The following is a 19,355-nucleotide window of genomic DNA, read 5'->3' on the forward strand; positions in this document are numbered from 1 at the left end:
TTTATATTCTCTCTCAAAGTTCTTTACTTCTCTCCAATGCACTGATATACTGTCAATGGTTTGTTCTTGTTGATTTTTGTGTACTTGGAATTAACTTTTTAAAAAGTATGGAAATAGGTACCAAAAATATCAGTAGAAATACTTCATTTATTGCCAGAGAAAGAACTATCTCATATAACTTTTTCAAAACACTGAACATTCAAGTGCCAAAGCTTTTAAAATTTCTCATGCTAAGTTATACAAAACTGATTCCCAAATCTATCCCTGCCTTTATAAATAAGAGAACAAGAAAAAATTTGAGGGGTTTTTTTAGACAGCACAATTAGTATCACTTCTGAACATGACTTCTGTATTTTGAACATATACATGATTTATCTGCGGGAAACCTGTTAGCAAGCTTAACTGAATACTTAAAAATTACTACAGCAAATGAAGAAAAAGTTGAAGGGAAAGCCTGAGGGTGTGTCTCTTCAATGAGACAAAGTATTTGGCCTTAGTGCTGGGAATTCACAAAGGTTATTTTGGTGCTATCAGGTCTTTTATTGTGTTTAAATCACCACTTAATTTATACATGTGAAGAGAGTTGTAGTTTGAATTATTATGTCATTCTTTCATGGAGATGTGCAAGGAGATGTGGAAGGAAAGAGTAAACATACAAATATTTCTAAACGGTACTGATGCCACCTTTACTAAATAATTTTCATGCATTTTCCAAATTTTTGCCTGTGAATAAGACTACAAATTTTCTCTTCAAAACTAGGAAATATTCTATACTTCACAAATAAATTTGACTTAAAAATTCTGATTTGTGGGGCACCTGGTTGGCTCAGTGGATTAAGCCTCTGCCTTCGGCTCAGGTCATGATCTCTGGGTCCTGGGATCGAGCCCCGCATCGGGCTCTCTGCTCAGTGGGGAGCCTGCCTCTCTCTCTCTCTCTCTCTCTCTCTCTGCCTACTTGTGATCTCTCTCTCTCTGTCAAATGAATAAATAAAATCTTTAAAAAAAATTCTGATTTGTACAGTATATTTTTTAAGCTCTCTACCCATAAAATAAAATGACTTTTATAATAGTCTATTTCTTTACCATTTCTCTCATGTTCACTTAAAAAATACTTACCAAGCAGTTCCTCTGTATAAAATATTGTTTAGGTGCTATAGAAGACACAATGAGTGGATAATAGTTTCTGACATAAGGGGATTAAATTCTAACAGCGGAAAGAAGGCAAGTCTTCAAATAGCTATAGTATACGAAAAAATATAAACAGTACTGTAAAAGTGGGACAAAGTATCCACATATGGTTAAGTGGAATTAGCAAATGTTTCATGAAGAGGTAGCATTAAAGATGCTTTTGGAAGAGAGTCAGGATTTTTGAAGCCAAGGTAAAAATAAGAGATCCAGAACACAATGAATTTTCCACTTAGAATGCCCATGTTGAATAATGGTCAGAAATGTATCTGGAAAGAGGCTGAGATAATTTCTTTTCTTAGCCTGCAAAATTTTCACTTTAGATGAGCAAGAGACTGAAGCTTTTCAAAAGGGAAATAGGATTTGACTGTGCACTAGCAAGATTAATCTGGCACTGGTATGTATGATGAACTGAAATGAGGAGACACTAGTGGCAGAGGCTAATTAGAAAACAATTATAATAACAAAAATCTGAATTTCAGTAATAGGAACAGAAAGGTTAGTAACATTTAAATTTCAAATGCTAGATGATACTTTTTTAAGGTAAGAACTTGTAATACTGCACATTCAGAAAATATTTGAGTTCTTATTCTGGTCGTCAAGAGCTTACAACTGGAGCTGGAATGGAGCAATAAACACAGTCAAATGCAAAACATGACGAAGCCATGAAAGAAAGGTAAAAGCTAAGGCAATTCAGGAGAGCAGACAGGGTTTGTAGTGAAAAAGAAAAATCTGCAGTAGGTCATGAATCATACTGGGTTATGCAATGAGGTGGATTTCTACAAGTGGAGTTTAAGTTCAGATCCGTAAAGAAAAGGCATTCAGGGAAAGCATAAATAGTCTTAAAAGCAAGTAATAACTAATATTTTTGAGGGTTTATTATATGCCAGACACTTTTCTAAATATTTTATGTATACTATCTCATTTAACCTTCACAAAATTCTATAGGCCATATACTTTTATTGACCCTTATTTTACAGATGAGGAAAACATCTGCAAATTGTGCCATGTCACACATGGAGGTGACCAGAGAGGTTTCTCAAAGCACTATACTCACCGCAGATACACCATAATACTAACTTTTTCACAATCAAGTTCCAGAGAATCCTTCTGACTGCTCCACTAAAATAAGGACTATTACCTTCAAATGTAGGTTTCTACAAAACTACAATCATATAAAAAATATTGCCCAATTAGTATTTACTATAGGTAACCAAGCAGAGAAAAATAAGCCTGCAGGAAGTTCACTATTATCTGATTCACATGCTAGCTTTGGCTTGTATTTACTTACCGACATGGCTACATGATCAATGCTATTAGTCTGAGAAGGAAGTCAGCCAGGCAATCAAATAAAAAAGGAAAATGTATTCCAGTAGCAGTAGAATCAGTGTTTAAAGTAGCAAAATACACTATAAAACAGCAAGCTGGCTCTGTGTGTTTGCTATAATTTGAAGTCATTCATTTATAACATACATGTGACCATCATTTTATTTTGGAGATTTATATGTTAATTTTTACATCCACACCAATCAGATAAATCCTCCTCCAAACTCTGTCTATCTAATCAAGTAGTTTAAAATACCAAGAACTTTTGCAGTCAGTAAAGGTCTGCTGAGGCAGCAAATTTAGAAAACACCAACTCTTTTATAGGTTATTTGCTATAGAGCAGCTGTTCTTAAGTTTTAATCAAAAATACAGATTTCTAAGTTCTGGAAATTTTAATTCAGTTAGATCTAGAGCCAAGCACTGGAATTGGAATTGTTAATAAGTATCTCTTCCTGCAAATGATTTTATTTTTTAAGATTTTATTTATTTGACAAAGAGAGACATAGTGAGAGAGGGAACACAAGCAGTGGGAGAGGGAGAGAGAGAAGGCCTCCTGACAAGCAGGGAGCCCGATGTGGGGCTTGAACCCAAGACCCAGGATCATGACCTGAACCAAAGACAAACACTTAACGATTGAGCCACCCAGGTGTGCCCCCCAGCAAATGATTTTAATATAAAAAGAAATAAAATGTCTATTTTATTTTAAGATTTTATTTATTTATTTGACAGAGAGAGACACAGTGATAGAGGGAACACAAGCAGGGGGAGTGGGAGAGGGAGAAGCAGTCTTCCCAGGGAGCAGGAAGCCCAATGTGGGGCTTAATCCCAGGACCCGAGATGCTTAAAGGCAGATGCTTAAAGACTAAGCCACCCACGTGCCCCTAAAGTGTCTATTTCTTTACAAATAAAAAATTGTTATGATTCTGAAGATGCTTAAAAAGGATAAGCCACTATGTTTCCACATAATCTGCCACTGTACCTTAAAAGAAAATAGCTTAAAAGAAAGATGGCATGTTAAATTATCTTATAATTAATCACTTAAATGTATTTTCTTCCCAAAAAGTGAATAACAAGTCAAAGCAAAAAAACAAATCACTGGTCTCAATTTAAATACATATATGCTCCTGCTGAAGTTCCATACTAAATATATAGTACTAGCTTACTCCTTTAAAATATTAGGGATTAAATTAATTAAATATTAATTCCTTAAAATAATAAAGATTAATAAAATTAAATAGCCTGAAAATACTGTTTAATTTTTTAAAAATTATCTTATTTACTTTTCAAATTCTGATAATAAGCTATATAATATTTAAGCACTATTTTTAAAGGAAAAAGATAGCTATCTGAAACATGAATTTAACCATACTATATTATTAGGTCAATAAAATTCTAAATTTATTTATTAGTGGCAGCTGAACATCTAGTATAACATACTGGTGCTCCTCTGTGTGGGAGGTTGTCTTCTTACCAAAAACACAATGAGTAAAAAAAACCAAAAAACAAAAATACCACAAGCAGGAATAGAGGAATAGCCAGCCTGATCATCTTAATTAACCCTAGTAAACAGTGGGCTGGCAACTGTGTTAGCCAGACAATTCTCTCTTCTGGAAGACTGGATTAGGCTCCAAATAATCTACAAATCCTCTGTAGATTTAACTTCCAATAAAAGTCAGGCAACAACATTTAACATGAACACCATGCAAGTCATAGGACTTGGTATGCTTTCATCATAGTTCACAACATACCATTTTTATGATGGTATAATAGATCAATGTGATTCATTACCGTTATATATTTTTAAAATTAATATCCAAATATGGAAAACCAATTTGTAAGCATATATTATGGTTATGTTTTCACTAGATAAGCACTAAAGTGCATTCAAAGCTGCCTGTGCCATGATTTTAAAACTACAATGTTTATTTTTCATACTATTTTTTCTGGTGTCACATGAAAGAGAGGGTGATTAAAACCTCTGATTGTACAGTTGACTATTAAGATTCTCCTTTACAATTTTTAGTAAAGTAAAAGGACATGTAAACCCATACACTTAACTCAGAAAAAAATCTGAACCAAAGAATAAAGAACATAAAAGGGTAAGGCTAAAAGAGAAAATAAGGTGCCAGAATAAATTTATGTTAGGTTGGGACTTTACATCTGTATGAAATAATGATGCTGAGAAACATAATATTATATATAAGGACCTTAGAAATGACCTAATCCAATCATTTTACTTCAAAGAGAAGGAAGCACATTGTTCAGAATCAAGATGGTAGACCAAGTTAATGTTTTTTCTCCACATTCACCCTGAGATACAAGTGAAATAAAAAGCACACAATTGCAAAAAGGAATAAATTTTTAATAGCAGAGAAAATAATTTCTGGAAGACAGCACATGAAACAGAGAAGAGAAAGACACTGCCCATTATTTGCTAATAGGGAACTACAGTGGAGCTGAGAGCCATCTGTGTATCAGAGGTCCAGAGATGGCAGGTGTGAAAGAGGACAAAAATGAGAAATGCGATGGAAAAATAGGGAAGATGATTAAAGATTTCTTGAACAACTATGTCAATGATCCCTTAACTAGAAAGCACAGGCAAATTCCATAATGAAAGAACATTTAGGGGAGAGCTGAAGGCTTCTGGTTATAGGCAGAATGAAAGAGGGAGGGAAGGAGGAAGAGAGAGAGAAAAAGAGTTCTGCTCATTCTGGCATGGTGTGATAATGGAAAGAGAGGCAGAGAAAGCTACATAATTTATGAAGCTCAGTGCAAAAGGTAAATGTGGGGCCTTTTGTTCAAAAATTATTAAGAATTGCAAGAAAACAACAACTGAGCACATAAATCACATGCAGGAACCTTCTAAACTCAAGATTCCATGTAACTGCAAAGGTCACACATACATGAAGTTGGTCCTGAAGAGAGGAGGCCATAATCTCATGGTTAGCTCCATACCTGCTCACTCTAAGGGGAAGAATCCTAGACAAAATGACCCCCAGTTCTTAAAAAACTCCCACTCAATTCCTACTCAGGAGAAAAGTGTACCAAAAAAACAGGGTATTTACACAGTAGTAAACTACTACCAGTTCTCCAGGCCTTCTTTGTCAAACGAGAATGAGCAAAGTAAAGAAACCTATTTGAGGGTAACATAGATAATTAAAGAAACTGAAAATACCTATCCAAAAAAAAAAAAAAAACACCTCTAATATTCAGGAAGATGTGAAAGGTAATATATCCATTTTTTTTTTTTTAAAGAACAGTACTCTATGACAAAGAAACACTTAAAAACAGAAGTGGTTAGTAAGAAATTAAGAATTAACAAAGTATACAGAAGGACTAAAAAATAAAATTGGGAAAATCTCCCAAAACATAGAACAAAAAAATATAAGAGGTATGAAATGAAGGAGAGGATTAAAGACATAAAGAATCAATCTGGGAACTTAAACATCTAACAAAATGAGTCCAGGAAAGAAAGGAGAAGAAATGGAGGGAACAAAATTATCTAAAAAATAATAGAATTTCCTTGCATTGAATAAGGACACAAAAATTTTTAAAGGGGTCACTGAGTAAAGAGTTAAAATTTTTAAAGGGGTCACTGAATTAAATAAAAGCTCACATTTTCACACATTCCCATGACATTTCAGAATATTAAGGATTAAAGAACCCATATCCTAAAACCTGAATGCCAAAATACAATGGAGAATGCCATAAAAATTATCAGGGAAAAAGCTAGTCAGACTAAAATTATACAACCAGCTAAACTATCAAACATGAGGACAGGAGACACTCTATGATATGTAAGGATATAAAGAGGAGGAAGTTATTGAGAAAAATTTAGCAAAACCAACCAGTGGAGCAATAAAAACATGCAAAATCCAGGAAACAGTTCCCCACCCAGAGAGCAGAGAAGGAAAAATGCCAGGTTAACAGCTACACAGCAATTCTAGCAATTCTAGAGAGCAACTGGTACGAATTAGAGACAGAGACCTCAGTAGTTGTCAAAAGACAGTAGATGAAGAACTAATAAAGAGAAGGGCTGGGAAGCTCATATCTTTGTCTTACAAAGAATTAAGATATTGGCTAAAGTAGAAGGAACAAGAAAATAGGAATATAAATATTTTATATAAAGAAACAATAAATAGAATAAAACATAATGTAATAATCAATGGGAGAAATAGGGGAAAGGAGATGTTGCTATGCATGCCTATCTTTCATAGTAGGGAATCACTAGTCTCTATTTTTAAAGGTAACCACCAGAATGCAAGCTGGTGTAGCCATTCTGGAAAACAGCATGGAGGTTCCTCAAAAAGTTGAAAATAGAGCTACCCTACGACCCAGCAATTGCACTACGGTATTTACCCTAAAGATACAAATGTAGTGACCCTAAGGGGCACACACACATGCATGTTTTTAGCAGCAATGTCCACAACAGCCAAACTATGGAAAGAACCTAGATGTCCACCAACAAATGAATGGATAAAGAAGACATGGTATATACAAACAATGGAATACTACGCAGCCATCAAATAAATGAAATCTTGCCATTTGCAATGAAGTGGATGGAACTAGAGGATATTATGCTGAGCGAAATAAGTCAATCAGGAAAGACAATTACTGTATGATCTCTCTGATATGAGGAATTTGAGAGGCAGGGTGGGGAGTTTGGGGGCTAGGGAAGGAAAAAATGAAATAAGATGGGATCGGGAGGGAGACAAACCATAAGAGACTCTTAATCTCACAAAACAAACTAAGGGTTACTGGGGGGAAGAGACGTAGGGAGAGGGTGATTGGGTTATGGACACTGGGGAGGGTATCTAATATGGTGAATGCTGTGAAAGTGTTAAGTCTGACAATTCACAGACCTGTACCCGTAGGGCAAATAATACATCATATGTTAATAAAAATAATAATAATTAAAAAAAGGTAACCACCAGAAGAAATAAAAACATATGGTGAAAAACAGCAGTCTGGGAGAGTGGGAGTGGGTGTGAGGAAAGAGCAAGGAGAGGGGCTCCTTCCCATCCCAAATTCTGGACTATTTGACTTATTTCTACGTAATGGAATAAAAGTAAATAAAACAAGCTTTATTTTAGGCTCTATGAAAGAAAACAGACATTAACAAATTAATCCAGAATTTGAATGATTTGTCTATTTTCACAGTGCTGTTTAATTGGAAGAATCAGGCCCAGACCCCAAATCTTAAAATTTCAATACAGTGCTGCATCTTCAAAAAAAATGTTTGAGAGAAAAAAAAATTTTTTTGTAAGGTAAACTCTATGCCCAATGTGGAACTTGAACTCATGACCCCAAGATCAAGAGTCACATGCTCTATATAGTAAGCCAGCGAGGTGCCCTAAGGAGACACTGACTTTTAAAGTCAGATACTGTCTGCTTCTGACCAAATCATGTATCTTCATTTGTTATTGGATATATATTTGTTTCTTGCTTAAAGAAAGCATGTTTCAAAATTATATATGAAAATTAAGTATGCAAAGTAAAGACTGGTGCCACCAGATACTTTTAGTAGGGAAGGAAACTATGGCTCTAAGCATAAAGAATTTACAAAGGATACTAAATTAGGCCATCAATAAAACACTTTTGCCTGGAAGCAAAAAATTAAGCCAAGGGTAAAACCCTTCAACACCTTAAAAGGAACTAGATAGGGAAATAGATACAGAATTTAAAGATCAAATAACATTTCCCTGTTTTGAAACTAATTTTTACTATAATTTTTTACTGAACATATATTCAGATTTATTTCTTGAGTTAGCCAAAAATAAATCGTTTTTCTTTGGCAATGTGATTTTAAAATCTGTACCATATTTAGTGCTATGCTAGTAAATGTTTAACAATCATTCTCTGGGGAAAAAGCCTTCATTCATAAGATTTGCTGATGGCCATGGTCTATTTACTCCTACCTATGGCTACCAATGTGATGTCACTGAATGAACAGCTGAGAAGAAATGTGCATAACAGGCTCTAATACTAATTCCCACCACTATTTTAAAGCCATTTTCTCTTGGTAGGAAGGCATCTCTAATCTTGGAGTAAAAGATATGGGGAGAAATGATTGTATTAATAGATATTCTTTGATTTTTAAAAAGATTTTATTTATATGAGAGAGAGAGTGCTCGAGAGTGCACGCACGTGCATGAGCACAAGCAGGAGGAGAGGTTGAGGGAGAAGGAGAAGACTCCCTGCTTAGAGGGTAGCCCGCCACCTGCCACCACCACAGGGCTTGATCCCAGGACCCCAGATCACAACCTGAGCCGAAGACACATGCTTAACAGACTCAGCCACCCAAGCACCCCAATAGATATTCTTTTTAATAAACAGCTTTTTAGGCATCTATTCTGTAATAAAGATGCCAAAGAAAAACTCATTATTCCTAAAAATCACGTGTACTTTTTTTTTTATTATTCATCACAAGACTTCTCTTAATGCAGAAAACCAAAAGTGAAGCACATTTGAAAGCAAAGGAGGGGCTCCTGGGTAACTCGGTTAAATGGCCGTCTTCAGCTTGGGTCATGATCTCAGGGTCCTGGATCAAGCCCTATATCAGGTTCCCTACCCAGTCTGCTTCTCCCTCTCCTTCTGCTGCTCTCTTGCTTGCGCTCTCTCTCAAATAAATGAATTAAAAAAAAAAAAAAAAAAGCAAAGGAAAACATCTTTCTTGGAAGAAAAGTTGGTGCTTACAGTTGAAACAAACAAGATTAGTTTCTTTAACAACTCTAGAGTAATAGCAAATGTAAGCACAGAAAATTACATTATCACTAAAAATAAAATAGAGTTCTGAGAAGGGAAGAAATATGAGCAAACTGAATCATGAATATGTGATCTTCTATTTACTTCAATTGTAAAAGATAATCATTTGTTAGTATAACATTTGGATAAACTGGGTCCCCTTTGCAAATACACATATGAAGAAATTAGAGTCATTACCATTTATACATATACTTTAGTGGTTATAAATCAGTAAAATACCTTTATTGAAACAAACATATAAGTATTATTATGAAAAAAGGAAATGTTCATTGTTCTTTCTAGAAGCAGACCAGTACTGGGTCTTAAAACAGCACATTCATAGTAAAATGTTACAGAGTTCCATTTGGCAGTTTTCATGAAGAATAAATAGGTATGTTCAAATTGCTCAACAACCTCTTCTATTTATATATGCATAAGTGATGAGTGAATATTTAATGTTTTTAAAAATATCTTTGGTTTTAAGTTTTGTAGCTAATACAAAATCTTATTTTTTAAAAAAACAGAATTTATGTTTAAATTAGACTTAAGTCTCATAATTGTATAGAAGAAAATGACTTGAAAATATGAAAGAAAATACATGTCAAAATGTTAACAGTTACCCTTTAACAAATTAACAGGTAATTTTTATTTCTTCTAGACTTAGTTGTATTTTCTACTGTAAAGAAAAAAGAATACTAGGAAAAAAAGGGTTACTTACACATCTGAAAAAGTAAAAACTGCTGATTTCAAGAATATTAATTTAGGGATGCAATAGTATTTACTTCATATACTAATTAATCAGACTTCACTAGCATCTGTTAGCCATTATAAGCAGTACACTCAAGTTACAATTATTCACCTAAATATGCTTTATAAAGTGAGTATCTTTCACAATTAAAGTTTTCTTTTTTTTAAAGATTTTATTTATTTATTTGACAGACAGAGATCACAAGTAGGCAGAGAGGCAGGCAGAGAGAGAGGAGGAAGCAGGCTTCCCGCTGAGCAGAGAGCCAGATGCGGGGCTCAATCCCAGGACCCTGGGACCATGACCTGAGCCGAGGGCAGAGGCTTTAACCCACTGAGCCACCCAGGTGCCCCAAGAGTGGACCTTTTAAACTAAGTGTTCTGTCTTAGGAACTTTTTAGGGTTGGGGGTGTGTGAAAGAGTCAGCTTTATCCCACAGATTCAACTTCTGTGTACAATTACTTGCACTAATGACCAATACTTGCACTATTTCAAAGAGTGGCCTTTGGTTCCTCGATCCCACTGATGCTAACTCACTGCATTGACCCCGAAAAATATCAAAACTAGGATAGATGGGGAACATGGCCACTACTTAACTCTTCATGTCTAAGTGGGATAGCTACTTCTGCTTAAGCTGACTGACTTGGGACTATATGTGATAAATAATCTCCTGAAACTTCTTTGAGAATTGAAGGAGTCTAGAACTGGCCTCACCCTCCATCTGGGTCCAAAGGTAATCTGAAACTAAGGAATTATTTGCAGCTTAAAACACTGAAATAGGGGTGATTGGGTGGCTCATATCAGTTAATATGATTTTGGCTCAGGCCATGATCGCAGAGTCGTGAGATCAAGCCCCATGTCGGGATTCTCCCTCTCCTTCGCTCTCCACCCCCCATGCTCTCCCTCTCTAAAAAGAGACAACAAAAAACATTAAAATAAAAATGATAGCTTATATAACATACACTGCTTAGAAAAATAATGCATTTAATAACACTGTCTTTGTTCTTTGCTTAAAAGAAAACAATATAGTCCAACATACAATTTCAGTGTTCAGAGAATTAATACACTAAACCACAGTATAATTGTCAATGCTAGCTAAAACTTATTATAGTCAATAACTTAATATTTTTGCTTGGGAATTATGTTTCTAGTTTATTCTATGAATGAGAATATACTGTTGTTAGGTCCATTTTATCTTTTCTTAGCTATGAACTGTAATTTTCTATTTATTTGATCATGCCCTATTACTTATTGTTGTATTTGTTGGCCTGCATTTTATAAAAGTTCATTTCCTTTACAGAAAAACTCTTGTTAGATGACATAAAAATCCAAAATGGCTTATCAAGAATCCCCTAAAACTAAACAAAATATCATTACTAGATTACAAGTGGTCCAGCTAGGCCAGGAGTCTGTCTTTCTCATAAGGCGTACTGTAGTAACACCTTACTTTCGAGAAAGCAGGATTTCCTCCCAGATTTTAGCTTCTTGAAGTGAGGTATTTGTCCTAGCCATTTCTAACATATAAAATCTCTTAATTCCACCCAAATTATGCACAAAACTCCTACACATCTCACTGTGCCAAGCTGTGAAACACATATTAAAACATAAAAATACGGTATGTATATATCTGTGTATGTGTGTGTATACACACATACGTTTATTCTTTTAGATTGCTTTTGGCTGCAGATGTATACTGACAACATGAATTCAAATTAATTCAACAATTATTTAATACCTACTGTATGAGAAACACTTCTTTAGAAATTTGTTGAAATAAGAATTAAGCATATATACAGATTCCCTTTTTCAACACAAGGACAGCAGTTAGGAATGTAATATAATCCCTGGGTAAGCTTCTAAAAGTTCTTTGGCACAGATCCACTATTAAAATCTCTTTAGGAAATTCTTCTATTTATTTTTTAGCAACACCTGCTTTCAACTATTCTAAATGGCTCTTTGGAGCAACTCACAATGGAGAAAGAGTAAAAAAATGAGGAGAATAACTTTTTTTTTTAAACAGGAGAGATGGTTAGGGGCAGTCAAATAGGCTTGAGATTAAATACTTTCTTTTTGTGTTCAGTTACATCTTATTTTTCTTTTCTTTTTACATTTTATTATTATTATTATTATTATTTTTTAAAGATTTTATTTATTTATTTGACAGAGAGAGATCACAAGTAGACAGAGAAGCAGGCAGAGAGAGAGAGGGAAGCAGACTCCCTGCTGAGCAGAGAGCCCGATGCGGGACTCGATCCCAGGACCCTGAGATCATGACCTGAGCCGAAGGCAGCGGCTTAACCCACTGAGCCACCCAGGCGCCCCATTACATTTTATTATTTTAAACCAGGTTTGCTTTTTCCCTTTTGGTCCCTTGTGTTCCCCTCGTGTTCAGTTACATCTTACTATGAAATAAAAAGGTCAACAAATTTTTCCCTATTTTATTTGTATAAAAACTACTCCACTCATGTTTTAACAGTAGTTCTATTATTTTTGAATATACCTAATGAAAACATGTTCACGCCAACATAATCTCTTCAGTCTGCGTTCCTCATCTGAAGAATCCAGTGTTCCAGACTATTCATACCCAAATGTCCCCGCTATTTACATATATATTTTTAATGTTTCATCAATAGATTATTCAAAATGTAGATGCACTATGATTATATATCAGGAGAGAACAATGTTCTAGTTTTATTGGCCTTTCTAACTGGAAAAGTCATTGATTATATGGACTTTTATGAGAACTACTCTTATTAGAGTTTATTTCAGTTTAAGTCTACACTGAATTTCAGGGTTTTGTTTTGGTTTTGAAACAGAGTTACAGTCATTTTGGTTAAAAATAAAGTAAATTAAAACTTGAAACAACTAGCTAAGTTAGAAGTCTTCACAAATGGATTTATAGGAACAGAAAGAAAATATTCAAGCTAGGAAGTTGGTTTGAACAAGTAAACCTCAAACTAAGATTAAATTCTAAAATATACTTTAGTAAGCAAAATTATAATATTTTGAAATTTTTTATACTTACAGGCAAATGAGTAAACACTTGAAAGATGCTTCTCAAAAAATTAATAAGATCCATTAAATAACCACTAGCTCTTCCATCTGGCTCAGACATTGTCCAGTCATAATCAGCAAGCTGAACAAATTCATCAATTTTTTGATTAAGCTTAGTATATATTTCTCCTTCTGCTGCATGTCGAGCATCCTGACAAGGGACAAAATAATAAAAAACAAGAAATAGTTATAGAAGCAAATAGCAGAAAAAGCTTTTTTAAAATTCTAAAATTTATTGGGGTGCCTGGGTGGCTCAGTGGGTTAAGGCCTTCGCCTTCAGCTAAGGTCATGATCCCGGGGTCCTGGGATTGAGCCCCACATTGGGCTCTCTGCTCAGTGGGAAGCCTGCTTCCTCCTCTCTCTCTCTCTGCCTGCCTCTCAGCCTACTTGTGATCTCCGTCTGTCAAGTAAATAAATAAATAATTAAATAAATAAATAAATCTAAAATTCTAGGATTTATTTTATATTTTTCCATGGTCTATTATCTTAGTCATTTATTTGAAGTCCAAGAAAACTGTTGGTTTTTTGGCTGATAATATTCTACTTGACTGACACCACTTTTTCTCCCCAAACTCAATGTCACCTTTCCATTTTTATGTGGTAGGATAATTTAGTTATTAATTCTGAATTGTTCTCAGAGCTTTAACAGTTTTTAGGAGAAATAGAAGTGAAAAAAGCAGAAATTGTCAAGAATACAGAAAACCACCCCTGTCCATTGAGAAAAATAAAGTTGGATGGTCACAGAAGAAATGGAATAGTTGCTGGTGTTTTAAGTTAAAGAGGGAAAAAAAGAAAAGAAAGAGATAGTTAACTTCTCAGAGGAGGAACAAAGAAAGGATGAAAGTGATGCCAAAACACGAGAGTAAAGATCTCCAAACACTCTCTCCTCCATAAAATCAACAAGAAAACTAGCAAAAATTGTCAAAAATCAACTTTTCCAGAACTCTGAAAATTAATTCAAAACTTGCAACAATCTAAGCAGTGTTCATTCAAGAAAAAAAAAATACAGCTGCATTTTGGTAAGAAAACGAGCTTTGCAGGGTTTTAATGTGCCCTTATTTCCATTCTTCCTCCCCTGTTCCAGCTCTATAGTATCCTTGAAAATCAACATCCCACAACTGTGGTAAAAACTAACAGCCTGACAGTCATCAAATGGGGCCAAACGGGTTGGAGCACCTTCAAAACCACATTCCATGAACACTGAAAAGAAATTTTTAAAAAATTTAATAAAAAAATATACATTCCCAGAGAATTATCATTATTTCAACTATTTGATGTTTCCCTGGAAGACCCCACTTACAGGGATGTCTTTATTTGATTTAAAATGGGGCCTGGGGCGCCTGGGTGGCTCAGTGGGTTAAGCCACTGCCTTCGGCTCAGGTCATGATCTCAGGGTCCTGGGATCAAGTCCCGCATCGGGCTCTCTGCTCAGCAGGGAGCCTGCTTCTCTCTCTCTGCCTGCCTCTCTGTCTACTTGTGATCTCTCTCTGTCAAATCAATAAATAAAATCTTTAAAAAAAATAAAAATAAAAATAAAAAATAAATAAAAGGGGGCCTGTTGGGGTGCCTGGGTGGCTCAGTGGGTTAAAGCCTCTGCCTTCAGCTCGGGTCGTGATCCCAGGGTCCTGGGATCGAGCCCCGCATTGGGCTCTCTGCTCAGCGGGGAGCCTGCTTCCCCCTCTCTCTACCTGCCTCTCTGCCTACTTGTGATCTCTGTCAAGTAAATAAATAAAATCTTAAAAAAAAAAAAAATGGGGCCTGTCCAGTGCAAAAAGTCTTTTCTCTGAGGACATCTGTTGAAAATAACTAAAGGCAATTGTTTAACATCACATATGCCTAAGGCAGTACATTAACAGGGCATACAATTAGCTAACTAAAAAGTAAAAAGAAAAACTGGGGAAAGAAGATATCCATAGATAACTCTGAAAGGCTCTGGCATATTCCCGGGACTCTAGAAGGCTATGTACCTGCGTGGGGCTGTGCACAGACTCAGAAAAGACCATGGTCCAGAATCAGAATAAGGCTCTAAGCTCTCATCTATGACTGACCTTGAAGCCCTGTGTAAGCAGGAAGCGAAGGCCAAAGCAGACTTGTCAAATGCCTGAGTGTTGAAGGTATGCCCCAATACACACATAGAGTTCTTCAGAAAAGACTGGGGAACTTATTGGTTCCAGGCTTTTAAGAAAATCTGTGTCCAATCATTAGCTCACCACAAAGCTAACCAAACAAAGACTTCCATGGTCACAGAGGAAAAAGAATACAGACTTTATAGAATTAATTCAGAAAAGTCACAACCAATCAACCACCAGGAAAAAAACAACAACAAACCTTGGGAAGAGAGGAGAATCTGATTTCCAGAATTACCATAATATATTATTTAAGTGTCCTATTTTCAACAAAATTTGTAAGTCACACAAAGTAACAAGAAATTATGACCCATACATAGGGGGAAAAAAAGCCATCAACAGAAACTCTTAACTGAGGAGGTAGTCATCAGACTTGTAAGACAAAGATTTCTTTTTTAAGATTTATTCATTTGGGGGGGGTGCCTGAGTAGCTCAGTTGGTTAAAGTGGCTGCCTTTGGCTCAGGTCATGATCCTCGGGTCCTGGGATAGAGCCCTGCATCAGGCTCCCCGCTCAGCTGAAAGCCTGCTTCTCCCTCTCTCTCTGCCTGCTGCTCTGCCTACTTGTGCTCTCTAGCTCTCTGTCAAATGAATGAATAAAATATTTTTAAAAAAACCTATTCTTTTTTTTTTTTTTTTTTTTTTTTTTTTGAGAGAGAGAGTGTGCTTGAGTGGGGTGGGGAAAAGGAAGGGGAGGCTGGGGCCAGCAGAGGGAGAGGGGAAGCAGACTGACTACCCACTGAGCAGGGAGGAGACTGATGCAGGGCTCAATCTCATAACCCTAAGATCATGACCTGAGCTGAAAGCAAGACTTGGATGCTTAACCAACAGAGCCACCCAAGTGTCCCAAGACAAAAACTTTAAATCAGCGATTTAAAATATGTCCAAATACTATAGGAAACCACATCTAAAGTACTAAAGAGGAAAGTATAGCTATGCCTCAAAAAATAGAACATAAATAAAAAGAGAAATTTTTTAAAAAAGAAACTCTGCAATTGAAAAGTACAATAAATGAAATAAAAAATTATTACAGGCATTCAACAGACTTAAGTAGGCAGGAAAAAAAGATTTGATCAACAATATAAACAAACTAGACTTAACAGGCATCCACAGAATATCCCACTCAAATATAGCAGAGCATACATTATTTTCCAAGTGAACATGGGATGTTATCCAGAATAGGGCATATGTTAGGCCATAAGCCTTAAAAGGACTGAAATCATACAAAGTATGGACTCTAAACACAGGAGAATGAAATTAGAAATCAGTAACATTACAGAAGAGAGGGGTGTGGGGGGATGGGGTAACCAAGTGACAAATAATAAGGAGAGTATGTGTTGTGAGGAGCACTAGGTGTTATATGCAACTAACAAAACATTGAATGCTACATCAAAAACTAATGATGTACTATACGTTGGCTAACTGAAAATAAAAGTAAAATAAAAATGACGAAAAAACAGCAGGACATCTGAGAAATTCACAAAAATGTGGAAATTGAACATTAGATTCCATTAAATAACCAAAGGGTCAAAAAAGTAATCAAGATCAAAATCAGAAAATATTTTGAGGTAAAACAAAACAAACACAATACCAAGACTTATGAGATTTAATGAAAGCAGTACTTAGAGAAAATTTATAGTATGCACGCTTATTTTATAAAAGAAAAAAGACCTCAAATCAATCACCTGAACTTTTACCTTAAGAAAGCAGAAAAAGAAGAAATGGTAGTTGTGGCTTCTCACACAACAGCACTCTGATAGAATGCCATGAGGGAGACTGGGTAACTGCAGACTAGGCATTGTGGCCTTTGGAACCAAGGCAAAAGATGTCCATGTCTCTTAAGGGGATCTCTTAAAGGAGATCAGAAGATACCCTTTTCTCTTAAAGGCTCACATACATAAGCTTATGGAGCAATCTCAAAGTTAAAACTAGAACAGTCTCTGTCTCTCTGAAGTTTCGGGGTTTTTTTATTGGGGGGGTGGGAGGCTGCACAAGCCCCTGGAATACTTTGTACAAACACCTTAAGGAAGGTGAACAACTTAATCACTCTGAACAGTAAAGCATGAGAGCGAAATTTAATTTGATTTGGGGGTAGGTTGGTGTTGACAATGTAATATTTCTGACAAAACTAATACCTATTTAGATTTTTGACTAAGAAGAGACTTCAGTATTACTAACCATTAGTAGTCACATACTCTATTTGAATACAGTTTAATCTAATATACACTTTATATCATGTCTATGAATAAGATCACTATAATAAGACACTGAGACGAGTAAGACTGCTCCTGCCCTCAAGGATATCACAATCCAGGGAGAGATACAATACTGTTGTCCCTCCTTATGTACGGTTTCACTTTCTGCAGTTACCTGCAGTCAACCATGGTCCAGAAGCAGAAGATCCTCCTTCTGACAAATCACCAGATGGTCAAGAGCAGTCTAATCACAATACCTACGTCATTCACCTTACTCCCTCTCATCACGTCAGCATTTTATCATCTCACATCACAAAAAGAAGGGGGAATATAGTACAATAAAGTACTTTGAGAGAAAAAAACCATATTCACATATTCACTATATTCATTTTTATTGCAGTACACTGTTGTACTTGTTCTATCTTATTATTAGGTTTTAATCTTTCACTGTGCCTAATTTATAAGTTAAACTTTATCATAGCTATGAGTAGATAGGAGAAAACAGTATCTACAGGGTTTGGTACTATCTGAGGTTTCAAGCATCCACTGGGGATGGATTGGCCATATCCTCTGAGTATAATAAAGGACCTGTATAACAAAATATAACTAGTGCTAAAGTAGAGATTTAACAAAGCATCCTGAGTAAACAAAGGAGGAAATAATTATTACTTATTTGATAAAAGTCTTGATGGAGAGGATGTCATTTGAGTTGGAACTTCAAAAAATATACTCAGGAACATTTACAAGGTATTTTGGTTTGTGTGCCTCAAGAAATTTTCAGGAGAACAGTATAGAAGAAGGTAAATGTGAACAATCAAAATGTGTCATTTTCACACTTTAATGTTTTTTTGCCTCCCTCCCTAATTTTCACAATGTCTAACCACTCGCTACTCATTGCCACACTGGACTGAAAGAAAACCAACTACTGGTAGTCATTTTTCCATTTGCAGGTCTGTTTTCTTTCTTTCCTTTTTTTTTTTTTTTTTCTTGGAATGAAGGAAATGGAAGGCCCCAGGAAGGTTCTTTCAGTGCTAGGATTTCATGATTTCTATTTTATTTATTTATTTTTTTAAAAGATTTTATTTGTCTCAGAGAGAGAGAGAGAGAGAGAGAGAGAGCGCACAATCAGGGGAAGCAGCAGGCAGAGAGAGATGCAGGCTCCCCGCTAAGCAGGAAGCCTGATGCAGGACTCAATCCCAGAAGCCTGGGATCATGACCAGAGCCAAAGGCAGCCGCTTAACTGACTGAGCTACCCAGGTGCCCCTGGATGCCTGTTTTCATAGCAGGACTGGAATGGGTGTATCAAGAAAGATTCTTCTTCTTTAAAAAAAAAAAAAGGGTGCCTGGGTGGCTCAGTGGTTTAAAGCCTCTGCCTTCAGCTCAGGTCATGATTCCTGGGATCAAGCCTCACTCGCATTGGGCTCTCTGCTCGATGGCGAGCCTGCTTCCTCCTCTCTCCCTCTCTGCCTGCCTCTCTGCCTACTTGTGATCTCTGTCTGTCAAATAAATAAATAAAAATCTTTAAAAAGAAAAAAAAAAGATTCTTCTTCTCTCCCCACTCAGAGATCTAACACAAATTTGGCATAGACAATACAAACTTTCCACAGTGTCTCTCCTCACCTACAGAATAAATTAAAAATAAATACTACTTTAAATAAAAACAGGAATTTAAGATAAGCTAATATTAATGTCATCGCCCAAAATTTTACTAAAGCTCTACTAACTACGGGAGTAGCAAATTAGTTCTGACTCAAAATAGTAGCATCTAGCAACTTAAGCCATTAGTGCCTATTAAAATTTTTAACGCAATGCAAATTTTCTCAGAAAAACCTGAAGATTGAGAAGCTTAACATTAGCATTTATCAAGAACACATTATTGGCCATTATAAATTTGGTACTCTGAGTAATGTATACACAAAACATCCACTGACATCTACGCTTCATTAAAGCAGGAAGTTCTGGGGCGCCTAGGTGGCTCATCGT

The 19,355-nt window shown here is 35.8% G+C and overlaps 1 protein-coding gene across 4 annotated transcripts in view; it reads right to left on the minus strand.

Annotated features, from left to right (window-relative positions):
- Positions 1–19,355, minus strand: part of EXOC6 (exocyst complex component 6) — a 236,092-nt gene that overhangs the window by 63,360 nt on the left and 153,377 nt on the right. For all 4 annotated transcript variants that reach the window (XM_032836304.1, XM_032836314.1, XM_032836324.1 and 1 more), the window contains one exon: positions 13,025–13,204. In XM_032836304.1, coding sequence (XP_032692195.1) covers positions 13,025–13,204 — 180 coding nt within the window. The remainder of the gene's footprint in view (positions 1–13,024; positions 13,205–19,355) is intronic.

This window comes from Lontra canadensis, unplaced genomic scaffold (assembly GCF_010015895.1).
Source record: "Lontra canadensis isolate GAN:19392208 unplaced genomic scaffold, GSC_riverotter_1.0 scaffold3, whole genome shotgun sequence".
NCBI lineage: Eukaryota > Metazoa > Chordata > Mammalia > Carnivora > Mustelidae > Lontra > Lontra canadensis.